This window comes from Typopeltis vanoorti, chromosome 3 (genome assembly GCF_054136105.1).
Source record: "Typopeltis vanoorti isolate ZY-2024b chromosome 3, IOZ_Tvanoo_1.0, whole genome shotgun sequence".
NCBI classification, from domain to species: domain Eukaryota; kingdom Metazoa; phylum Arthropoda; class Arachnida; order Uropygi; family Thelyphonidae; genus Typopeltis; species Typopeltis vanoorti.
Genome location: NC_143551.1, coordinates 58149095 through 58176684, shown reverse-complemented (window position 1 = coordinate 58176684; position 27590 = coordinate 58149095). Strand labels below are relative to the sequence as shown.

General features: G+C 35.6%; 1 protein-coding gene across 1 annotated transcript in view; it reads left to right on the top strand.

Moving 5' to 3' along the window:
• Positions 1–27590, top strand: part of LOC150108176 (transforming growth factor-beta-induced protein ig-h3-like) — a 327473-nt gene that overhangs the window by 160105 nt on the left and 139778 nt on the right. Inside the window, exons 5-6 of the mRNA XM_090390423.1 lie at positions 10384–10547; positions 18641–18817. Coding sequence (XP_090246549.1) covers positions 10384–10547; positions 18641–18817 — 341 coding nt within the window. The remainder of the gene's footprint in view (positions 1–10383; positions 10548–18640; positions 18818–27590) is intronic.

The following is a 27590-nucleotide window of genomic DNA, read 5'->3' as shown; positions in this document are numbered from 1 at the left end:
ATTAGGGATGTCATGTAATAATAATAATAATGCTGGCCTGATTGGGTGAGTGGTTAGCGTATATATATATCTCTCTCCAGCCAAAAGGCTGCAGGTTCGAATCCCTGTGGGCATGGATGTTTGTGATTGTCTGCGAAAATACTAGTGGTGGTGGTGGGCAGTAGATGGCATTGGTTTAGATGATGATGGTGGTAGCTGCCATTTGCTGTAGTTGGTGGATTGAAGTGGAGACGGAATTGTAGAGTAGGTGTCCTCCCTCGATGAGTCCTTGGACTCCTTGGAGGTGTTATGTCATAATAATAATATAATAAATATTTTACTAATAATGATGAAATAGTTTCAAGAAATTTTATGAAAGAGTGGTATAAGTTCAAGTTGTGGGGAAGCATTTGAATATAGATCTTTTTCAAAGAACAGTAATAAGGGGAGGTTTCCATTTCTCTTAGAACTGCTAGATATTGTAGCCATTGTGACAGCACATCATATGAATGATGTTTTAGTCAAATGAATCTAATACAAAGGAAGTTTGGGTTTTCAATGAATCCTTCCACTCTGGATAATTTATTGATGATAAATATTATTATTACTATACAGGTATCTCAATGGAATCAGAAGACTCATTGCGGACGATACATTATCCACACACCAGTCATTATTTACACAGTACTTATCATACCTCTATATCAAAGAATGAGCTTAAACTCATTCACTGATGAAGCACTCACAGCCACCTCTGGCAACCCATTCTGCCCATTCATCACTCTATAAGCAAAGAATCTAGTCCTAACACCCTTGCTTACACTCTTACACCATTTCCAGGGGTAATCTCTTGTTCTCTTCCTTGTACTGAAAAAAAAGTCAACAGTGTCAATCTTATAAAAAAAAAAAACCTTTAATAACTTATATGCATCTATCATGTTACCAGTTGTTCTCCTGTCAGCTAGTTTTTGAAGCCCACAGACCTTTAGTCTACGGGCTTCAAATCTAGGAAACACTCCATAGAACTACCACAATCTTTGTCACTTGCCTCTGTATCATCTCCACAGTTTCTTTATTTCCATGGAATCCAGGTGTCCAGATCTGGGCACAGTAGTCCAGATGTGGCCTTATTAAAACCTTATAAAGGAGAACAATTACTTCCCATTCTCTACTTGTCAGTGTTTTCTTCAACAACGACGTAATCTGATGTACTGTTTTAGTTACCTTTGCAATATGTCCTGTAAACTTCAACTGCCTGTCCACAATCACTCCCAAATCTCTGATTTCATCAGATATATACTCTATACCCTTGCAAAATGGTCACCCAGAAGCTCAACAATTTCATCTGCTTCTTTCTTTTATCATCTACTTCTGTTACCTCTTTATCATCTGCACTTCTTATAGTTATCTTCAATAGTTCTTTATCTCACTTGCCACATATTGAAAAAACTGTTTGGCATTTCCTTTTGCCTGCTCTGCTAATTTCTTCTCATAATCTGATTTTGCTTTCCTTACCATGCTGATTATCTTTCTCCTTATAATACCCTCCACAACATTTTTTTTTTGTAGCTCATGCTTAATGATACTACTCATCCATCTGACTCCTATCTGATACATATCCTCCTGACCTTGAGGTATATAGTGTGATATTGCATCACTATCACACAGATCACCTTCCCTTGTAGATCTTTATACCAAATGCTTCAAGCTACCTGTTAAGTGTATCATAATCACATATTGCCACATATGCAGTTAAGAAGGGGTATATATGGAACTTGTAGTTCCATATATACCCCTTAACTGGAATTTCCACATTTTCTACTTTCCAAGTCATTGGAAATTTCCAAGAAAAGTGACCACATGATCACTTTTCCTCATTTGGAGGAAATTTGGGAATGGACAATTATAATCGACAACAAGAAAAATATTATTCACATATATTCTTAATAGAGATTTTCAAATTTGATACTTGACACTCGTCAAATACAGAAGTTAGATTATTGTTTCAAATTTCTGGTGTGTGTGGGGGGGGGGGGGAGAAGTGATGTAATTCTCTAAAATTATGTTGATCCTAGAAGCCATCACTTGACTGTTGTTCCACTATCTAGTGCCGGACTCCAACAGTAGCATAATGCTATTGCTGGGTGTCTACTCCATAAATCTGTACTTTACGTGGGTTTTTTTGATTATTCTGTGACTGTTGTCATTTTGTAGTACTTTTGAAACAAAGGTCTTTTATGTCCTTGGGTTTTGCTTTATTAGCTTAATAAAATTGCTGATGTAAAAATAATACTTGGCACAAGGGAGATGCATATACAGTAGTATATTTAGATATCGGAATGTAATTTGATAGATTATAATATGAGAAGTTGGTAATTAAATCGGGTTGGATTGTGTTAGTTAATTGACTAATGCATTTGATAAGAGATTTGCTGTCTAATAGGTATTGGCAAGTTGCATATGGGGAGGGGCAGTTATCTCAGAATAAAAAAGCAACTTGCGAGGTGCCACAGAGGACTATTTCAGGGATATTATTATTATTATTATTATTACGGGTATCTCCATGGAGTCAGTAGACTCATCGCAGGAGACCTAAACTATCAAAACAATATCTATCATATCTCTTCTTGAATTCATTTACAGATGAACTCACAACTGAGTCAGGCAATGCATTCCACTCATTCATCACCCTCCAGGCAAAAAACCTTGTTTTTTGCCTGGAGGGTGATGAATGAGTGGAATGCATTGCCTCACACCCTTGTTAACCACACTTTTCCTCAACTTCCAGGGATGACCTCTTGTTCTTTCATCACTATCACACAGCTGAAATATTTCCCCTTCATCAATCTTATAAAAACCTTTTAGTAATTTAAATGTTACTATCATATCCCCCCTCTTCTCTGCCTAATCAACTAACCTCTGCAATCTACAAGCTTTCAATCTATCAATGTAGGGAGCATTTTTTACATCACTCACTAACTTAATCACTCTCCTCTGAACTCTCCACAACCTCCTCATCCCCAAATAATCCAGGTGACCAGACTTGAGCATAGTAATCCAAATGTGGAAGTATTAATGCCTTATAAAGGGGAATAATAATAACCTCTTTATCGTGGATGTTAGTGTGTTCTTCAATAACCACGTAATCTTGGACACCTCAGCAATGTGTCCACAGAACTTCATCTCCCTATCCACCAACACTCCCAACATCGGAATGTAATTCATTCCGATGTTGGGAGTGTTGGTGGATAGGGAGTAGGGTAGGGAATAAATATTAGTAGAGGTGTAAATGGGGCTGTGCATTGTTTGCAGAGAATGCAAACTTGGTAGAGTTATGTATAATGCAGAAGTCATATTTTCATATATGAGTAGCCAATAGGGTTGTCACACCTTATTATTAAAATACTCTGGATTAGAGATAGTTGTTGGAATATGACGTCTGCATTACTTCAACCTTAGTATCACCTCTGGGGTCTGGCTCCCACTCATCAGACCTCAATAAAGGTTGAAACTGGTCTGGGTAGTGACCCTTCCCATAATGTCTTTAAGGATATGTGCTTTGCATTATGGATACTAAGGCAAGTGATGTGAAGTTATTAGCTTCTATTATTATTATTATTATTATTATTATTATTACGGGTATCTCCATGGAGTCAGTAGACTCATCGCAGTAGACCCAAACTAGCAAAACAATATCTGTCATATATCTTCTTGAATTCATTTACAGACGAAGAGCTCACAACTAAGTCAGGCAATGAATTCCACTCATTCACCACCCTCCAGGCAAAAAACCTTGTTCTGACACCTTTGTTAACCACACTCTTCTTTAATTTCCAGAGATGACCTCTTGTTCTTCCATCACTTTCACACAGCTGAAACATTTCCCCTGCATCAATCCTATAAAAACCTTTTAGTAATTTGAATGTTTCTATCATATCCCCTCTTCTTCGCCTATCAACCAATCTCTGCAATCCACAAGCTCTCAATCTATCAATGTAGGGAGCATTTTTTATATCACTCACCAACTTGGTCACTCTTCTCTGAACCCTCTCCACAGCCTCCTCATCTCCAAGGAATCCAGGTGACCAGACCTGAGCACAGTAATCCAAATGTGGAAGTATCAATGCTTTATAAAGGGGAATAATAACCTCTTTATCTCTGGATGTCAGTGTGTTCCTCAACAACCAAGTAATCCTATGTGCAATCTTGGACACCTTAGCAATGTGTCCTCTGAACTTCATCTCCCTATCTACCAATACCCCTAAGTCCCTAGCCTTATCAATCTCTTGGAGTACCTTTCCATCGATGTAGTACACAGCTGGTAATCTTTTAATCCCAAAATGCATGACTTTACACTTTTCGACATTGAACTGACATCCATTTTCTTTTGCCCATTTTACCAGCTTATTTAAATCCTCCTGCAAACTTTCAACATCAGCTTGATTTTTTATTGCACTACACAACTTTGCATCATCAGCAAACAACTGAATATCTCCCTTTAAGCCATTTCCTATATCATTTATATACAAATTAAACAACATTGGCCCAAGCACAGAGCCCTGAGGCACACCACTGGTCACCTGCCTCATTCTGGACTCGGCTCCTCCATACACCACCTTATGGTATCTCTCCCTGAGCCATTCTCCTATCCATATCACCAATTTAATATCCATTCCCATCTGCTCCAATTTGCGTAACAGTGTTCTATGGGGTATCCTGTCAAAAGCCTTAGCAAAATCCAGAAGTACCACTGTGTAGCCAGTTCCTTTGTCCAACTCAGATGTTATTCTATTATGAATAGTTAATAGATTGCTAAGGCAGGATCTACCTTTAACAAAACCATGTTGGCCTCTATAGAGTATCATATCCTGATCCACCCATTCTTGAATTTTGTCTCTAACCAACTTTTCCAATACTTTTACCACTACTCCTGAGATGGTGATTGGTCTGTAATTCAATACCGCAGTTTTAGAGCCACCCTTATGCAAAGGAACCACTTTGCCTAACTTCCACTCCCTAGGGACCATACCAGAGTTCAAACTTAAGTTAAATATCCAGGTGAGAGGGGTTGACAATTCATTTGCACATTCACGCAACACCCGAGCTGATATTCCATCTAAGCCTACCGCAGTGTTTGCATTTAAGTTTTGCAATATATTTAATACCTCTGATTCTTTAGCTTCAATTCTTACATTAGGTATTGCTGTAGGTATAGAGATATCCTCACTTGGGTGATAGACTTTTGAAAAGTGATCACTCAGTAACTCGACTATTACATCTGATTTTGTCACCTCAATACCATCAGCACCCACTAAGGTTATCCTTCCGAAGTCATTCTTCCTCTTACTTGCCACATAGCGGAAGAACTCTTTGGGATTACCCTTGATCTCTTTGGCTAAGGTCTTCTCATAATCTGATTTAGCTTTTCTTACTATGCTGGTAACTTTCCTAGCTTGAGTCTTGTACTGCTCATGGGTGTCCTGATCGCCTTTCTCCTTGTAAATTCTCCATAACATTTTCTTTTTTTGCAGTTCAAGCTTGATACTACTGCTCATCCATCTAATGCCTGCCTTGTTTGACCTCCTAACCATGGGGACACAATCTGATATTGCTTTCCTCAGATACCCGCTGATTTTATCCCAAGCACTGCTAACATCTTTCCCTTGCAATATGTTCTGCCATGGGATGGCTGCAAGCTCACTCCGAAGCTTGTTATAATTGCCTAACCTGTAGTTCCGTACATACCCCTTCTTAATAGAAAAATCCACAGATTTTGCAACCTCCCAAGTCAATACCACATGATCGCTTTCACCAACTGGAGGTAACGAGGACACCTTACTTATGCATATAACCTCTGAACCAATAACCAGGTCCAACACTCTCACACCACGTGTCCCTTCAGTTACGTGCTGTTTCAAGTAATTATCTCGTAGAAGATGTATGAATTCCATTTCCTTTTTGCTACGTGATATTTCCTCCTTCCAATTGATATCACCGTAATTAAAATCCCCCATAATAATCACCAAGCCTTCACTCATTGCACTAAGTTGCTGATGCATGAATTCAATATCTCCCCCCGTACTCCCTGGCCTATAGCAGCATCCAACTGTATATTTGGTTGCGTTGGTCGCTATTTCGCACCAGACTGCTTCAAATGAACTCTTATTCACATGTCTATCATCATGATATACTACTTTCTTTGGCTGCAACACATCAGCTATCATCAACAGTACTCCTCCCCCTGTTCTATCTTCTCTATCCTCCCTGAAAATAGTGTACCCATCACATTCAATTCCAGTGACCACATCTTCTGCTGACAGCCAAGTTTCACTAATGCCTACAACTTTTGGTGAGATTTCACTGACTAATGCCAAAAATTCTTCTCTCTTATTTCTAATGCTTCTAGCATTGGTATACAAAAATTGCAGATTCCCTCTAGATCTTGTACCGGCTTTAGAACTGATATATAAGTCACTAACTACCGTAGTCCTATGCCGATTTTTTTCCCCTCTCTTCTGCAATTTATTCTGCCTATAAGGATCAATAAATACACAATCAGTGCTAAAGTTTCTCTCTCTTACACTCAACCTTTTCAATATTAGTTTCCCTGCCCAATAACTTCAACCTGTTCAGAAAACAATAACTTCTTCAATCTCTTATGTCCTTCCATGTTAAGATGCAGTCCATCTCTAGCATACAACTGCCTTTTTCCTTCAAACACACTCCAAACATCAACAAACTCCAGACCTCTTTTTCTGCACATTCTTGCAATCATATCATTCATTATCATTGCTCGTCTACTTAACTCGTAATTGTCAAAACGAGGCAGCACACACACTATTCTCCCATTGACACTTTTCCTCTTCACAATATCTAATAATGTTCTTAAATCTTTTCCTACCCGATTTATACTACCTCTCAGGTCATTCGTACCCACCATAACTATCATCTTGTCTGCTTCATGCCCTCTCTTTATTGCTAAAGCCACTCTTTCTATTGTCCCATCAGCCAAGCACTCCTCATGCATACCACTCTCCATACCCTTAATCATAGAATCACCATATATTTTACTACTCTTAACTTCATTCAAGTCCACACTCATGGACTCATTCTCTACACTATTCAGCATGACTCTCCCAGCTTCATTACTCAACTCTCTATTACTTACCCCCCCACTCTCACTACATCTCATTTCTTCTAGGCCACTTGTGGTTCTATATATGAGTTGCCCCAGTCCTGAAAATACTTCAGGTGCAAACTTTATTTGCTTACACTTGGATAAAGGATTAAACCAAGTATATGTTTCTTGGTATCTTTAATTTATATTAAACAAGACCTTATCCTTGCTCTGAAGGAGTGGTCCATTTTACCTCAAAAACTTCTGAATCACTTAGTGCTAATCATGGTACAATGTTGTGAGAGCATGCATCGCAGTTTGAGGGTGGACATATTCCATACTGAAATGTCTCTCTACATAGTTTTCTGTAAGCACTGTACATTAATTTCTTAACTACATATTTAAGAAATTTCTAACTTTTGCCAAAAAATGTATTGCAGTTTAATTTGTGCAAAATTTATAACACATTTTTTGTGTAATATAATTTATTAGTATGCAGACAATAAATTTATGCCCACATTTGGCTGTAGTTATGAAAATATTTTCATATATAGTTAAAAATGTATGATTTATTCTTTTCATTGACTACTTCTTTAACTTCCCTTGTCCACTACAGATTTCTTATTTTTCTGATTTTGCACACTTTGCTTCCCTGGATGAGTTATTCAATTATTTTCTTTATATTTTGTCACTCAGTCTTAAGGATGTGTTCTTGTTTGCAAACTTGTTTAATATTCCCCTAATTATATTCATGCCTTTATGTCTCTAGTCAATGTTTGTTCTAAGTAAGATTTATGTAAATAGTTCCAGTGAGCTCTTGCCATTATTATTAGCTTTGCCCTTTTCTATAAATGTGCTAAAAACATTTCTATATCTAGAATTGATTATTTGCTTGTTTGTTTAGGTTTTCAACAACAATCATATCTGGGATTCAATCCATGTTGGCTAACTTCTCTGATGATTCAAATTCCTTTACTTTTTCCTTACTAGAACTTCCTTAAGGCCTTAAGTATGAATCAGTCTTATTTTCCAATTTCCCAGTTAGTTTCAAATTTTCAGAGATAACTCTACTTGAAATGGGCTGCCATTTCAGAAATCCTTCTTCTTGTTTAATGGTGTATTGGTTCACTGTGTGTATATATATATGTTAAAGATACCAAGCTATTTTAAACCTAGTAAAACCAGGTTTAAAATAGCTTGGTATCTTTAACATTTATTATACCCAAGGTAAAATACTTTCTACATATATATATAGTATACATGCTGTGGAAGAATGGCCTTGACATCAAACTTCCATTTTTATTACAATGAATGCTAGATACTCACCAACATATGGAATAGCAAAATACATGAAATGTATTGAAATGAAGAGCTGAAGAGGCTTCAATCTAACATAGTAAATTATAAATTATATGGATATTATTAATCTGTTGATGTTGTAGATAAGATAGAAACTTAAAAATAGCTGTCAGGTCAGTGAAACCTCAAAGCACTAATAAAAGGTGACTATATGCTCCTGGGTAATGTCTGCATCTTTTAAATAGTGCCAATCCTAGGCATTTCCTGTGTTCAAAGTTATAATCTCATAAATCCTGTGCTAACTGTGCTAAATTTCGAAGCTCTTAAGAATATCCATATCATTTATAATTTACTATGCCAGATTAAAGCCTATTTGCTTCTTATTTCAATAATTTTTTTATGCACTCAACAAGAGTTCATTTATGAATGATATAACTTTCTGACATAGATTGCTATGTTATTAAATGGAAAGTTTTTTGTCTTCTTTAGGTTTCTTCCTGGTCTCTGATAAGAATCAACAGTTCAAATCAGCTGTCAGGCCAGTGAAACCAAACCTCAAAGCACTAATAAAAGACTAATATATGTTCAAAAATATGGACTCCTGGGTAGAGTCTATGTCTTTTAAGTAGTGCCAATCCTAGGCAATTCCTATGCTCAAGGTTATATTCTCATAAACGCTCTGGAAAATTTTGAAACTAAATTTCTATCTTATCTGGCTATAGCATCAATGGATTACTAATATCTGTATGATTTATAATTTACATTATATTTAATTTTTAATGTTTTTTTATGTATTTATTTTAAATTTTTGGTGTATTCAAATGATTTTAGAACTCTGACAGTCATGATATTCCTATTAGTTCTTAAATTGAACTGATAGCTAGACTGGAAAGTAAACCTTTTCTGAACAGTAAACTAGAGACTAGTTTATATCTGGAATCACTAGCGAATGGTCACCAATGTTCTTTCTAATCTGTGCACATGCGCACCTGTACACCATTAAAAAGGGATACACACATGCCTAGTAACTGTATGCACAAAGTTTTTTCTTTCAGAATTTCTAATCTACACTCAATAAATTTTGAATGTACTATAAAAACCAATTATATGATAAATCATACTTGTCACTTATTTTATTTAGTAATATCTCTAATCCAATATTCTTCTTACCCATTCCAACTTAATACAGTCTAATTAGTTACTTTTAGCGTATGGTGTGTAGGGAACTGACACTGATGCTAGCAAGTTGCAGAGGTATATTTGTTTAGAATGCCTACTGTCTAGACAGTACACTCACTTGAACTCATGCAAACAGTGATGGATTTTTGTAAGTATGCAGATGTAAGCACGTTAATTTAGTGCTTGCGGTTTTACAGATTATAAACGAAAATGGGCAACATTAATGTGAGATGTTACATTGGCGTGCACGCACGCACACACACACATGCACACACATTGGGTCTGTGATTGGAAACTTGTGCACAAAATGTTTCTAATGTGCACATGGGCCAGCAAAAATTCGAGGGAATGTTGTTGACCACTACACCTGTAAATCATAAATTTAATTTTTTCCCATTAGAGGAATTTTGATTTTTTTTTTTTTTTTCAGTAAATTTTTTTTGGTCACTTCAAAAATTATATTTTGTCAGAGAATTTTTAAAATCAAGACTAAAAAGTGTAAGTATAATTTCTCTGGTCTTTGTTTTTACATCGGGAAAATTGGGAGACTAATGATATTAAACATTTTGTGTGTGTGTGTGTGTGTGTGTGTGTGTGTGTGTGTGTGTGTGTGTGTGTGTGTGTGTGTGTGTGTGTGTGTGTGCACAAAAAATCTTAAAAGAGGTAACTAGGAGGACTGTTACCAGCTTGTTGATAATTTTAGCTCTTATTGGATACTACTTATTTTGCTCTAATGTATATTTCATTGTTCTCATTTGTAATACAAAATGTAAAAAAAAAAGAATTAACATTGTTGCTTTCTTCTACAGTTGATTTAAAGGATTTAGTTCAGACACTGAAAGACATTGGTGCCACTCAGCTCATTGAATTTTCTTCTACATCAGACTTAATAAACAAATTACATGTTGACAACTTAACAATCTTCTCACCATCAAATGAAGCTTTCATAAGGTTTCTACAAGTCTATCAAAGTGTAAGTCATTTATTTTTTCATAATATGATTACACATAATTCTCATACTGATTTAAAAAACATTTATGATTAAAGTCGTGCATTTCCTAATTTCATATTATTTTCAAAAGGAAGCCATAAAATAAATCACTAAAAACTTCCAGATGTTGAAAATCCCATAACTTTTAGGATTTAATATTTCACTGTTTCAGTAACAAAAAAAAAAATCCAGCCAACTTCTTTACAAGGAGTTGAATATCAAAGTCGTTTCTAAACATAAAGGCATAAGAAAATGCTCTGATATGCAGTGGCTTAAATGATAATGGATATTGAATTCCTACAGGCATTATCTGCACATGTGAAAACTGCTCATGGGAATTTACAATATACATGTTGCTACCATGTTGGCAGGCACCTTTCACAAAGTTCATATCTATGTTAGTTGCAACTTTTTTAGTAGCTTATTTGTAAAATTAACATTTATGAACCATCTTAATAATACTGAATATCTCAAATGCAATTTGAACTGATTTCAAGTTTTCTAAAGGATATATGCAAAGTGTGACAATTTAATTCCCAGAATGCACCTGTAAAATCCTAAGTTTGGAACTTTACATTAGTGACTACTGTCACCTTTGAAGTAGTCCACTTGTGCATTTCTACACTGGTTTAGATTGTGTTCCCATTTTTGGAAACAGGCCTGGAACTCTTTTTCTGAATACTCTTGAGTTCCTTTATCACATTATGCTGGATATCAGTGATGTCAGAAAATCTTCATCATTTTAGTACAGTTTTTAATTTTAGAAACAGTCAGAAATTACAGGGAGCTGAGTCAGGTGAATAAGCAAGATGAATTCATTCGGTAATCAATTTTTAACACCTTTATTCAACTTCCAGGGATGACCCCCTTGTTCTGGTCCCTCTAGCCAATGCTGAAACATTTCCCTTGCATCTATCCTATAAAGCTTTTTAAGCAACTTAAATGTTTCTATCATATCTCCTCTTTTTCTCCTATCAACCAACTTCTGCAATCCATCCTTCAATCTGTCCTCATAGGGGACGTGCCACTCACCATCTTGATCACTCACCTCTGAATCCTCTCCACCACTTCCTCATCCCCCAAGAAACCCAGGAGATCAGACTTGAGCACAGTAATCTAGATGTGGGCATATCAAGGCGTTATAAAGAGGAATAACAACTTCCTTATTTCTACTTGTTAATGTGTTCATAACAACCTTAGCAATATGTCGTCTAAACTTTAACTCTCTGTCTGCCATCCATCCATTCATCCATCAGTGGCATTAACAGGCATGCAAGCACCCATGGTCTTCCAAGTATCCTTGGATTTCTCAACCAAATTATGAGAATAAGGCGGTTACCCCTTTACCTCCAAGTATTGTTGTCTGTAAATTGCATGTGTTCTACTGGCCGGTTTGTCTGTTTTGAGGGATGATAAACCCGAGTTTCTGGGTGAAAAAAAACCCTCTACCTTCATATGAGACCAGCTAACTCACCTTTAATTGAAGGAGACCAGATAAAGGTTCCTCACGTCATAGACGAGAATCAAACCCAGGTCTTTCTAACCAAAGGGCTTCATCTATGCCGACTGATCTACGGAGGCTGCCCTCTGTCTATCACCATCCCTAAATTTCTAGCTTCATCTAATTCCTGGAATACAGTGCCATCAATGTGATACACAGCTTGTAATCTGTTTATCCCAAAATGCATAACTTTACATTTCTACACATTAAATTAATACCCTTTAACTTTTGCCCATGCTGACAGCCTATTTAAATCATCTTTCAAGCTCTCCACATTGCCTTGATTAACTATTATGCTACAATATTTTGTATCATCAGCAAACAACTGAATATTTCCTTTCAGGTTATTTCCTATATCATTTATCTACAAATTAAATAGCAATAGTCCCAGCACCAAACCTTGCAGCACACGACTAGCCTCCTGTTTTTTGTCTCGATTCTGCTCCTCCATATACCACTTTTTGATATCTGTCCAGTGTCATATCCATCCCCATTTGTTCTAATTTGGGTAACAGAGTTCTATGTGGTATTCTGACAGATGCCTTTGCAAAATCCAGCAAAATCATCATATAGCCATTTCCTTTATCCATCTCAGCTGTTACGCTATTATAAAAAGTTAGTAAATCACTAAGGCATGACCGACCATTCACAAAGCCATGTTGATCCTCATATAGTATCATATTTTTATCTACCCATTCTTGAATTCTCTTTTTGACCAATTTTTTACTACTTTTACTGTATCTCAGGCGTGGTAGATAAATATTTAGATAAAAAAAATTAAAAAATTAGATAAAAGTTAAATCTTTTATCCAAGTGCCCACACTTCGATAAAAGATTAAACTAAATTTATTATAGTCTAACCAAGTGGAAAATAAACTTTCAACATCTTTCTCTAAATCCAGAGTAATTTAATAAAAAGGTGGCACACCATTTGGCAACTCCTATAGGTAGAGATGACCTTGCTAATGCTTCTGCCTGGTATCTCCACTTGGGCCTGGCTCCCACTGAAGAGACCTCAATAAAGGTCGAAACTAGTCTGGATAGTGGCCTTTCCCTTAATGCATAACATTATACATATCCGCAAAGAGATGTGTTTTGCGTTATGGGAGATACTGAGATAGGAGTGATGTTATCTTGCTCCACCTTTGCAACGAGTTGCCTGGTGTTGTACCACCTTACGCCAATCCTATAGGTAAGGATGACCTCTCCTATTGCCTCTACCGTAGTATCTCCACTCTGGGCCTGGCTCCCACTGACGAGACCTCAATAAAGGTCGAAACTCGTATGGATAGTGCCCCCCCCCCCCTCCCTTAATGCATAGCAGTATACATGTCTGCAAGGAGATGTGCTGTGCATTATGGGAGATACTCAGACAAGGAGTTGAGAGAGCTTGATTCACCTTTGCTGCAAGTTTTCCAGTGTTGTACTACCTTACCTCAGTCCTGAAGATATTTTCAGGTGCAAACTAAATTTATTATAGTCTAACCAAGTGAAAAATAAACTTTTAGGATGTTAATTTGATCATATCCCATCTTTTTCTCCTTTTTTAAGCTTTTTATTATACTTGTTTCTTCTTCCTCATCAACTGTACCCAAGTACATGGTATTTCTTATACAGGGCAGTTCGCTTATGTAGTTTGCCCTGTCCATAGGATCAAAGTCGCAACTTCTGTAACTGGTGATTCATTTCATTGAGTGCTGTTGTGACATTGTTGCCATTGGAGAATATACAGGGTGTTCGGGATAAATTTGACAGTTTCGTAAGGAAAAAGAAAATCTTCTTTGTATCTATTAAATTTAATGAATTGACAAAAAAACATTACAGGCAGAGTTAATTACAATACTATCAACAAGATTTACTCAAAATAACCACCATTAGCATCGATCACAGCTTCAATTCTGCTTCGGAACCTCGAACAAGCTGATGCTACAGTCTCCCTGGGAAGGGCCGCAAAAACTGTTTTAATTTTATCCATTAACTGGGCTTTTGTATTACTGGAAGTGCGATTGGTGTCTTTTTCAACTGCGCCCCATACAAAATAATCCATGGGGTTAAGGTCTGGGGAGTTTGGAGGCCAAACATTTGGACTGGTGAAGTCGTAGAAATTTTCAGACAACCATTTTTGACTTTTCCCAGAGGTGTGGCAAGGGGCCGAATCCTGCTGCCATACATACGGCCTACCATTGCCTACCCTTGTTATCCAGGGCTTGACTACAGTTAGCAACTCCACGAACAAAGCCCGAATTCCAATGCCAGGGTTCTTCAACACCTGTTCCTGCAGATTTGCGAGGAATTCTGCTGTACGAACGCAATCAGATCGTCTGCTAGGGATCTTTCTTCTTGCTACATCCTCGTAGTCACCATTGCAAGTCTCTAGTTCATGCCTGATTGTTTTTACTGTATTCAGGGAGCATTGGGCAGCAGTCGTAATATCCTTATTTTGATGGCGGGCACGAATCATCATGATACAAGTGATTCTCTTCCATGATTCAGGTGGGTTCCAGCTATCCATCCTTTCTGACATCTTGTATATGAATGAAGAAGGGTCCAAACTTTTAAAGGAAGAGAAGTGTGTGTTAATACATGTAACTTACGGAAAAATATAATTAATTATAAATATGTCAAATTTATCCCGAACACCCTGTATATATATATATAGGTTTTTTATCTCCGATTATGAAATTGAATAGTTTTCATTCTTTATTCCTGTCATTCATACAGAAGGAATTCCATTAAGAGGAAGTTTTCCTTTGCACATTTGATCATTTCCTTGAAGGTTTTTGTAAAATTTCTATAGTCATTTTCATACTTGATTATATAGGTTCTTTTTGTGCTTATTGTAAAGTTTTTTTTTCTTTCATCCTTATCGTATTTCTTAATTTGTCAATTTGTGTAGATCATTTTTTATATTATCTAGATTTATGATTAGCATAGTTGGTCATTTTGATAAATTCATTGTATAATTGATCTACATCTGATTGGTCATCACAGGATAGGTAATAATTTTTTTATACATTTGTTGAACATGTTGTAACTGAATCCAGTTTGTGTCTCTTGTTGTTGATCATCATAGTTCGAACTGATATCATGTGGTATGAGAGACTCAGTAGTATAGAATGATGGTCTGAGAATTTGCTAAAATTGATTGGGTGAGTGAGAGGGTGCTCGTGAGTCAAGCATGGCAGACTTGTGCAAGAAGAACTCCAGATTGAGATAAGTTATTCTTGGAATAATTAAGTATATATGACTATTTGTTTGAATAAGAGCTGCTATAAAAGTTGTGGCTGCCAATATTATTAGTGTGGGGGATTTTTTTTTTTTTTTGCCTAAACTTAATTACGAATTCGTTATTATTAGACCTTAGAGTAGTAACCGGCAGAGGAAACATGGTGGCTGCTTTGTCATTCCATGACTTTACGAAATGACTGAAGTCTAAGTTAAAGTGTGAGGTGTGCTATATGTATTCTTTCAATTACATAAATGATTTGTGGATGTTTAGGGCGGATGGAAGAAGGGTGTGTGCGTGCGAAGTGTGACCTGAACGAGGAATTGATGAATGCTAATATGAAATTGATGACAGAAAGTGTTAGTAGTGAGAATGTCACGTGGAAAATGAGTGCTCGTTCAAAAGAGAGGTGAAAAAAATTTTAAAAAATCAGTAAAAAAGAAAACGAGTGATTTGAAAACCGTAACAGATGTTAAAAAGGACGAAAGTAAGGTGAGAGTGGTGGAAGGAAATGAAATTGAGAGAACGAATGAAACCGGAAATGTGTGACGCAGGAACCGAAAGTGTAAAAAATCAAAAGAATGAATGATAGCAAAAATTGGATGCATGTTGGACTGAAAGTATGGAAATACAGAAGGATGAATGAGAGTGAAAGTGAGAAGAGGGGGTCGAGAGTTAGAAAATCAGAAAGATTGAATGATAGAGAGAGAGAATGTGACATGAGATTCGGAAGTTGAATTGGATTGGATGAGGCAAGAGATGAGATGGATGTGGAATGAAATTAAAAAAATTCAGGTAAAAACTATTAAAACAAATCATGATGGCATGAAAGAGTTAACGAAAGATGAGCGAGTTGCGTTGTATGGCGACTCCATTATTAAAGGTATGCTGGATGATAGGATGCACAAGGTATGTTTTCCAGGCAGTAAAATGAGTAGAGTGATTGAGGCATTGGATATGAGGAGGGAGCGAACAAAGGAGTTGATGGTTTTAATAGGTACAAATGATTTGACAGAGGACAAAGAGCACGTCAGAATGGATATCATGAGGCTGCTTAGAAGGATAAAAGAGAATAGTATGACAGGAAGGGTAGTCAGCGTGTTGCCTAGGTATGACTGAGATGAGATGTGGTGAGATGAAGCAGAGAGCAAGGATATATTTTTTTGTGGTGTTTTTAGGGGGGTATGGGGGGAGAAGACTTTACTAATTGGCTAAAGGAAAATTTTAAATATATAAAATATGTACATCTGATATATTTACATGCATATTACTGCAAATATTTACAATATTTATGGGGAATATACCTCCTTTCAAAGGTGCATGGTTTACTATGTTATTTGCTCAATTCCTTGATTTATCATAAAACTGATCAATGTTTTAGTTATTTTGTTTTCAGCTTAATCAGTGCTTCCAATATTCATTTTTTTCATTTGTTTACTTTTATTATTATTATTATTACCCCAAGACCTCATGGAGTCAACGACTCATCTGGGAGGTCCTTTTATCACACACACACATCTCATCATACTGTGTCTTAAACACACTCAAACTCCTTGCAGACACCACACTCTCAGGCAAGGCATTCCAATCATTCACAACTCTGCACGAAAAAAAACCTGCCTCTCACTCCTCTACTCACACCCTCTTTATACAGTTTCCAGGGATGCCCTCTGGTTCTCACCTGATCTCCCACTATTATCTGTAGAACTTCTCCACCATTGATCTTATAACAACCCCTTACCAACTTGTAGATCTCTATCATATCTCCCCTCTTCCTCCTCTCCACCAGACTCTGCAAATTACATCTTCTCAATCTTTCCTCATACTCAATATTCCAGAGGTCATGGCAGTTTTGTTTCATAACATATGATTCTTTCTTTCAAGGTTACATAGTGGTTAGCATTAATTCTGTAGGATTTATGGAGTCAAAAATACATATGTTAGAGTAATTACTTTACTTATAATTAAGCAAATAACATTCGATGTTTTGACCTCCCTATCGAGGTCATCATAGTCAGGAAAACATACATGTGAACAAGATACAAGCTACATGACACTACACAAAAGTTAGCTAAATCTAGCTGCTTTGTTAATCATTTATGCTTATGTCAATTTTTTTTTTCAAGTTATTTTTTAAAATAACTTCTCATCTCATCTTCCTTTTACCCTCTTTTACCTGCGGTGTCGAGGGTTTATTAATCGTTGGACCCCAAACCGTTCACAGGATAAGGTGGTAAGCTCTACACCCCGGTGTATCCTATGTCCTGTAGTGTTGAGTTTTCAAGGCTGGTTTGCCTGCTTTGTGGGATGAAAAACCCCAGGATTAAACTGGGGAAAAAACCCTACTGTCCATGCCCAAGACCAGCTAACTTGGCTATGGCTGAGGAAGATCCTTCAGCTCCTCACATCACCAACAGGAATCGAACTTAGGACATTCCTTCCCCAGGCATATGGTTGCGAAGTGCAAAATAACTTGTTATTTTAAAAAATGAGTTATTTTTTAGAAACCACTTCTGCTTTGATTTGTTACTTTTGCAATGATTTTTGCATAATATGTTACAACTGAGATTCAATAATTTCCCGTGAATAGCATACCAATATATTAATGATATTATTCTAGCATGATCTTTATTCCTAAACAAATAAACTCATTTTACAAGACAGAATTATTATGATGCATTGAATTGTTTAAAAGAAAATAGCTAATTGCTTGGGAAAACTTGATTATTTTAGTAGAAAAGCTATTTATTTTATTTCAGAGTAGTCTGCCAAAATATATTTTAATTTAGAATTATATGAAGATAAGCATGAGGAAGGTCACTCACCTGTGACTGTGCTCTCTGTTGCTGGAATCATTGCTACTTGACTATTAGTGGAAGAGTAGAAGGATCAAGAAGTAATGATTCCAACAGGTGAGTGACCCCTCCCTCTGCTTTTCTAACCTTACTTTCTCTTCCTACTTTCACAACCTGTCACACTACTTCTCTTTCTTCATTTTCTTCTCTCTTGAAAGTGATTCTTTTCACTAACAATAAAAAAAAAAATCACAGCAATAAGTTTTCAACTGCAACAAGAAAGAGAGAGAGAGAGAGATCACAGCCACAATTAACTTTCCATTAGATAGATTAGATTTATTATATCCTCAAATTACACTGTGGATGTAACTATAAACAATTTATGAATTGTTTTAAATATGAAGAAACTTTGAAGTACAAATATAATGCATCTTAATTAGTATTTGGTAATGAACATACATTTGTCTGGGAAGGAAATAGTTATAGAAAGTAAAGATGTTAACAATACTTGTGTTTAAAGTAACAGTACTAAAATATCTTCTTTAATCTTTAGAATGATGTCTGGCAGGAGCCACAGTACAGTAAACAACAATTCAACATTATTCCAACATTAGTGGCCCACTTAGTATTTGGCTTTTATCGTTCAGGAGACTTTCAAGATGATACAGTTCTAACTTCTGTAGATGGCATTTCAAAAATCCGTATAAATAGATATTATGCTCCAGAAAGAGTAAGTATATTATAGTCCAAGCTTATTTATATGTTAATTTAATTTAAATCTTATCATATGTAGAAATATTACAAAATGTAAGAAAATTACAGATTGTATTTTCTTTAATTTGTTAATTTTTTATCTGCTTAATGAAATCAAATTTCCTTATGAGAAAGTCTGCATTCAACATCTGCATTCTCTTCAGTCCCAAGTTGTGATCTGCTGTGTCATCACTCACATTTGTAGATGTACTTATTCACTATTGGGACAACTGCTATGATTTATGTGGTTATCACGAAGCAGAGTATTCTGGTATGTAAGAACATAGCTTACACCCACCCTTTCTCAAATTGAACATCTACAGTTCTGCAGCAGTTTATGGCCATGTGGTTCTTTACCCAAAGGTTATTTTACTCTGGCAATAAATTCTGTTGAGTTGTGGCAAGAATTTTTTATTTGATTATTAGGCTATCATTTACGAGAAATTTACATGTAGTATTTTTTGTTTGTTTGTCTGTGTTAGTACAGCAAATATAGAAATAAACATCGTATCAGTTGTATCATTATCACCCTTGGCCAAATTGATAATAGGCCGATGGAAAAGAAGTGGAACTATCAGAAGATTTCTGATAGTTGTACTTGAAACATATAAGTTACTACTAAGTAATTGCTAGGATGTTTTGGTCAGACAATATTGAAAAGGAATGGGACTTTGTATTTAGTGTTGAATGCTAGCATTCAACACTAATTACAAATGTTCCCTATAGTCATAGGGAACATACAGTGCTTTGTGCATAATGTTGAATGCTAGCATTCAACACTAAGCACAAAGATAAACTTCTTGAAAAGCAGGCAAATTCAAGTAGATTGATGTGAGCAAATTTCAAAATGGGGAATTGGACAAGACTTCTCTATTATTCTAGAGAAGGTTCTACTAAAGAAGAAGAAGCAAAGAAATTTTTGAGGCATTAGAGAAGAGAAGAATGAATATACATCATATCTGGGTTAAGCCGTGGATTTGCAGAGTTTGTCCTTCATCTGACACGGCTTAACCCAGATATGATGTATATTCATCAAGATAGTGGACTTATGAATGTTTCATATTTCAGATTTGATATAGATGACATCACAGGAGAACTTGATGCTAATAGGCCAGTTCCTTTTAGACTGACTCCAAATATTTTTGAATTTATTACTCCTATTGGTGTAAATGGTCCAATGACTGCCACAATGATTGCTGCTGCTCGGTGTTTAATACTACCAAACTTTAAATTCCAGGCCCTACTTAGAGCTGTTTTGAGAGATGAGATGATAGCTTGGCATCGAAAGCGACAAGATGATGGACAGTCCGGCAATGTTAATCAACCTGACATGGAAGGAGAACTTCTGATAGCTATGGTTACCAAAGCCATTAATGCTATTATGTCTAGGTTACAAAATTTGTCTACATTTGATGGAGCTGACAGTAAAGTTAGTACACTGGTAGCTGCTGCTAATAGCCATGACAATCTGTGTAGAATGGATCCAGCATGGCATCCTTGGTTGTAGTTCTATGCTGAATATTTTGATATTTGTACAGAATTTTCATGAATAGTTGCACGCTGCAACTAAAAAATTTTTGTAATTCATCTCTGTTTCATTGACCAAGTTTGACGGCATTTCTCTCATTTAAAAATATTCAAGATTATTTTGTAAATAGAAGTATTAAAGATTACGGTATCTTAAATTGTTACTGTTTCAGACCTGAAAAACAGAATTGTGATAAAAAATTGCATTTAAACAATTATTGTTTAAATATAAACATCTTTTCATCATTGAGTTAAATTATTGCACAAAAGAAAGAAAGTAGTATTAAACCTGATATCAAAAATCACATTATGAAGGAAGATGGTATTAATGATATCAGAATTGGAGGCATCATCTCAAATCTTTATTTTATGCGGATGATGTTATACTTCTAAATAAAACCAGTTCAAGTCTGCAGGATTCCCTGACTAAACTGAATAACTGTTGTGATAAATTTGGAATGAAAATCAGTGAGTTGATTTTCATTCCAAACTGTTGACCTCAATGGTGGTATCATATTAAAAAGGAGGATATTAGGAAAGAACTTGACATTGTTGGCATATAGGAATGTGTTGCCAGAGCTAATCTTGGGCGGTATGTTACTTAAACAGAATGTAGAGGAAATGTTGGGAAAACAAGTGTTCTTTGCTAGAATGGCAACTAACCAGAGGAAGACAAGAGCTAGGTTATAATATTGGAGTCTTGACAGATAACATATTAATTTGGAGAAGAATTGTCAACAGACAGTAATGATGTAACTTTTCATGTGGTACTATCATAATATTCTGTACACCCCCCCCCCCCCTTGATGGTGTATGTCAGGAATCTGGTAATGATGATGACATTATCTGCATAAAGTGAAAAGCCGAGTTAACATCTCCAACTTTGATATCAGGTTTAATGCCACTTACCTTCATAAGGGGATCTATACAGATGGTGAATAACAGTGGGGATAATGTGCACCCTTGTCTCATACCAGATCTTACATCAAACCATCTTCCTGCACCTCATTCAATTCTGACTGCTGACTTACAATTTAAATATAGACTATATTACCGGCAAAGGTTGGTCGATTGGTAGAGCCTCTGCTACTAATGGCTCAGTTAAGTAAGTTTGAGCGCGGTTAGTAGTTGGAAAGGGACCAATCGTTCGATGCTGTTGGCACACTCTCCCTCAACGAGTCTTTGGACTCCCTGGAGGTGTCATATAATAATAATAATATATTACTCTGTATAATGCCCCATTTACAGAATACAGTTGCATTGATCTGAACAGCTTGTCGTTTGACACTTTGTCATATGGCTTTTCCAGATCAAAACAAATACAGACTTGCTATATCCTTGACAAAAATCTGCACATGACAAGTTGAGAAACCAATATATGGTCTCAATCTACCATTTCTTTCCAAAGTTTCTATTCCATAATTTTTATATGCTTGCAGAAATACATGGAATGCATAGCATGGAAATTCCTCTGTAAGTCTCTCATTCAATTTTGTTTCACTTTTTTATGAATGGGTACTAATAGATCCATGGTCCCCTAGCTGGGTCTATTCTCCCTCTTCCCTCTTCTTTGAGGTAGGCCCCCTTGCTCTTTAATCTTTCCTATATGGCATTCCTCACCCAACTCTTGTAACTCACGACCCTAATGCTATTAGAGTAATCGAGGCCTATGGGTCATTCTATTTCTATCTCTACTCTATCTCTATGTCTTCTCTTTAAAATTTTCTCCTACCACTTTCTACTTCAAGCTTGCCTTAGCAAGCTTGAAGGCCTCAAGATGGCAGCCCATCACAAAGCTAGACTGCAGATGGCCAGTAACCCTCTCAGTTAAAATTTTAACCCACTAAAAAGACTCATGAAGATAGTAAACGGACAGACTTTTTTGGTAACGAACTGGCTTAGAATAAGGATTCGAGAAGAAAATTATCGAAAACAAAAAAAAAAGCAGAAATGCACCTATTGGAATATAGCCACCTGGAATGTGAGAAGTATCCACCACAAAATCATAGAGCTGGACCAAGCACTAGAAGAAAGAAATGTAAAAATAGCATTAATTACAGAATCTAAAAAAAAGCAGAGAGGAACAGACGAAACTGAAAATTATATCTATATATACAGTGGGGTCAAATCAGAAGAGAGAACTAAATCTGGTGTATTGATCTTTCTACATAAATCTCTTAGAAACAATATAATCCATTACAACTTTTGGAGTGATAGAAATGAGAATTAAAATAGACAGAGGCTATATGACAGTAATTGAAACTTATGCACCTGAAGAAGGAAAAGAGGAGGACTCAGAAAACTTCTACACCCAACTGCAGAACATATTAAATAAGACCAATCCTATGGATCACATTTTGGTAATAGGAGATCTCAACACAAGAATTGGCAATAAACCATATAAACCAAACATAGGACCTATTGGAGAACTTAACTGTAATAGAAATGGAAATAGATTAAGAGATTTTACTATAAGCAATAACATAAAGACATCCACAGATACACCTGGAAAGCAAGAGACACAAGAAGCATTATTGATTACATAATCAGCAATATCAAAATGTCAGAAATGATAATAGATACAAGAGTATACAGAAGATCTGAAATAGAATCAGGTCATTACCTTTTAATTGGAAAAATAAAATGGGAACCAAGCTGAAAAACAACAAAAAAGCACAAGGAAAATAGAAATTTTGAATCTTTCAAAATTAGACTTTTGGACGACAGTAATATTAAAGACTTGTACCAAAAAAGAATAAAGAACTGGATGACAAGTATAAAACAAAATCAGAACATAGAAGAAGAATGGTCAAACCTAAAAACCATAATGACAAAAGCTGCAAAAGAAAGTTTAGGAACAAAGAAAAAGTGGAAAAGAAAAAGAGGCCTTAGGGACTGGGATGATGAAATTAAATGCATTATTGAAGAAAAGAAAAAAGCATATAAAAACTGGCTCAACCTAAAAACAATAGAATCAAAAATCGAGTACAACAGAAAAAAAGCAATAGCAAAAGTAGCATGCAGGAGAATAAACAGAAACAGATGGAACAATTTTGTAACAAAATTAGAGAGAGACTGTACGCTCAAAAGACCTAATGCATATAAAATCCTCAAAGATCTAAGCAATGAAACTAGAGAAAAAGTAGATATTAATACCATTAAAATAGAAACATGGCAAAATCACTATCAAGATTTTTGGTATGATGAAAACATTCAAAACAGAAAACTACCCTTTGTAAACATCTCTGATAACTTGGAAAACATCACTCTAGAACATAGGTTCCCAAAGTGGGCGGTTTTATCTCTGATAATTTTATCAAAGCATTCGATAAAATTATCAGAGAAAAACTATGGGAAATCCGAAGAATATGAAATACCAAACCAACTCTTTAGAGCCTTATATAATATATATCAAGATAATAAAATATCTGTGAAGTACAATAATTCAACATCAAGCTGAAAACCAATAAATCGAGGAGTATGTCAGGGTTGCCCTCTCTCACTGGTTTTATTTAATATATTCATAGATAAAATCATAAAAGAATGGATGATAACTAATGAAGGAGGATTCAAGATAAACCGTAACACCAGATTAGCTACTCTTCTTTTTGCTGATGACCAAATAATCCTTGGAAATAATGAAGATGAACTACAAAAATCATTATGCAGTCTAAATAATGTGATAAAAGCATATGGTATGGAAATATCAACAGACAAAACAAAAGTCATGGCCTTCAAAGGTGCTAATCCAATAAGAAGCAAAATAGTAATAAACAACAAAATAATAGAGCAATTAAATACATTCAAATATTTAGGTTGAACAATGTCATATGAAAACGAAGCTGATATAGAACCAAAGATATCAAACTTTTTAAAAGTAACAGGCATTATAAATAAAATTTTTAAGCCCAATTATGTACAAAAACACATACGAATAAGAATCTACAATACAGTTGCTAAACCAACCTTACTTTATGGCAGTGAGATATGGACAATAAAAAAAGCAAATGAAAGAAAAATTGAATCATCCGAAATGAAATTTCTGCACAGAACTGAAGGAGTCACAATAATGGACAAAATGAAAAGCAGCAAAATCAGAAAAAAACTTGGAATTACAAACTCCCTAAATGAAACAGTTATTTGCTATAGAGAAAAATGGAAAGAACACATACTAAGAATGAATAGAAGCAGAATACCTAAACAAATTCTAAATTACCACCCAAAAGGTACTCGATGCAGAGGAAGACCCTTAAAAAGATGGAATTGAGTCCTGAACAGGCCACTTGGCCTATAAGCCTGGAAAGGAAGAAAAAGAAGAAGGGTACTAATAACAGCTGTACTCCAATAATCCAGAATTAAACTTCCTGAATTATGCAATATCCACTGTAAAACTTTCATACCACATATCTGAGCAATTCTTATCAAATTTCATCCACTTCAGCTGCCTTGCTACATTTCAGATTTCTAATGGCTATTTTTGGTACTTTGGTTCTTATTTTAATTATTATTAAAATTCTTGAATCTATATTTTACTTCTGAAAATTGATCAACTTTGATTTGTTTTAAAACTTTCTTACTTTTCTTTTCAATATGATATTCCATTTTATCTTGCTAAAAAATAAATGATCATTTGCCATTTAATATCTTTTGTATTGTGCTGAACCATCATGAACCATCATTGTCAAACAACATTACCAACAAGATTTTTCCTATTTCTTGTATCCTCTTGAAACTTTTCAAATATTGTATGAGTAATGACTAGTATATATCTTAAATAGAAATCCAGAAGGTACTTAGTCATTATAGGACAAAATATATTGTTGGCTTCTGCATGCATTAGCAGATTAGCACAATGAGTGCAGTGCTAATCTGCTGATGGATGCCACTCTCAAAATGTAAAAGTCTTAGCTCCAGCAAGGTTCTAAGGAAGTGGAAAGAGAGTAAGATAGTTACATTAGGTGGCTCCAAGGCAGAAGAGGCAAATTACAGACCAATTAATATCTCAGGAGTAGTGGATAAAATATTGGAAAAGTTGGCTAAAAGTAAAATCCAACAGTGGATGAATAGGGTTACGGTTCCCTAGAGTGGGCAGCAGAGTTTTGTAAAAAGGTAGTTCCTACCTTAGTGATTTACTCATCATTTATAATAGAGAAACAGCAAGTTAAATAAGGGAAATGGCATGATACTGCTCAATTTTGCAAAAGGCATTGCCAGTATTATATGACAGTTTTCCATATTATACTGTATGGAAAACCTGGTTCAAAAGAAAGTTCAAGGAAGCTTGTGAGATGCTGAACATCATCTAAATCTAAACAAGAACAATGGATTAGTAATTCCAAGAATCTGGAGGACCCATTTGCAACCTATATAGCATCCAAAATATGATGGCAGAACCCCCCCAACAAAAGAAAACCTTAATATAATAGGACTGTAGAGATGTGTTTAATGTAGTTCTGCTATATTTTTTTTATTTAATTTTTTTCTCTCTATCATCTGTATATTATTATGCTGATATGTATAATATTTTATTTTGTTAATTAATTTATATTTTCTGTATATATTTTATTTATTATTATTATTTTTATTTATTATTTATTGACCCTTAAGGGGTGCTTAAGGGTCAAAGCTGTATAACTGAGAGGAGACCTCCACATAGCCTTTAAAGGAATGTGGAGAACCGACCAGGGCTTCTGACCTAATGTCCAATCCTCACCTTCTCGTGGTGCACCCTGTTGGGTATCTACTTTGATACTGAACGAATGAGGATGGGCTGGCAATTTGGAATTTAGCCGACCAAATTGTATTCTTATTGGTTAAACCAAAATAAAAAATGATGGTACAACACGACAAAATTTCATGCCGGCTGGGGCGTCGCCCGGTTAAACAAGGCCCCCGCTGTTTTCGCCAGGGAACCAGGGCGAACAGCGAAAAGTCAGCTACTGGAACAAATCTGAAAACAAACCCCAACTCAACATCACCAGAGTTAAAGATCGGTACTATCAACATAAGAAGCCTGAATAGCAAAGAAATGGAGCTAGCTGAGGAATTAGATAAGTACCAGATCGACATAATAGGGATGACTGAAACAAAAAAGACAAAAACTGGTGAGATCTTTCTGAGCAATAAATACAAAATGTTATATTCAGGCAATGACAATCAAGGAAAAGAAGGTAGTATTCAACACAAAATACGAGGCTAATCTTGAATGGCAGTCAGTCTCAAGTAGAGTAATGTGGGCAAATATGAGAATGGAGAACTGAACAATGAGACTTATTTGTGCCTATGGTCACACAGAAGGTTCTACTAAGGTAGAAATGGAGGAATTTTTTGAGGCTTTAGAAAAAGCAACTGACACAATGAAAAAGGAAAAGTTGATCCTTGTTGGGGATCTAAATAGCAGAGTAGGAAATGATTGTGAGACATACAAAAATATTTTGGAAAAATTTGGAGAAAAGAGCAAAGCTAATAATAATGGCAAATATCTGTTGGATTTCTGCTCAGGACATGGACTTGTTATTACTAACACCATATTCCAACATAAAATTGTGCACAAATTCACATGGAGAGAAGAGGCAAGGAATAAGAAAAGTCTCATTGACTATGTTATTGTTAATAGTGATGTTTTCTCCTTGGTGCAGGACACCAGAGTGTACAGAGGATTTGAAATTGGAAGTGATCACTATTTAGTCTTGAGCAGGATAAAATTCAATTTCATATTGAAAAGAATAACATGTAAGAAAGTTTTAAAGCGAATAAAAGTTGAGCAGCTCTCAGATGTTAACTGTAGACTAAAATACAGAAAGATTATTGAAAAGAAAATGAAAGAGTTTGAGAACAGGAATCAAACCTTGGAGATTCAGTGGCAAACTCTGAAGAAAACATTGATTGATTCTGCCAGAGAGGCATATGGTGAGGTTGTATGCAAGTATAAAAAAATCAGAACTCCCTGGTGGACACAGGAAGTTAAAGAGGTAGTGAAGGAAAAGAAGAAAGCATATCAAAAGTTCCTGGCAAATAAGTCAGCTTTTACTCTTACAGAATACAGAGACAAATGTAAGAAAGCTAAACATTGTGTAAAACTAGCTAAACAAAAGTCATGGGAGGACTTTGGCAAGAATATAGAAAATAAATATCAAGAAGGCGGCAAAATATTCTGGAGGTTGTTGAAGAAGCTTAGGAATGGAGGAAAGAGTGCTGTAAAAGGAGTTAGAGATGATAAAGGT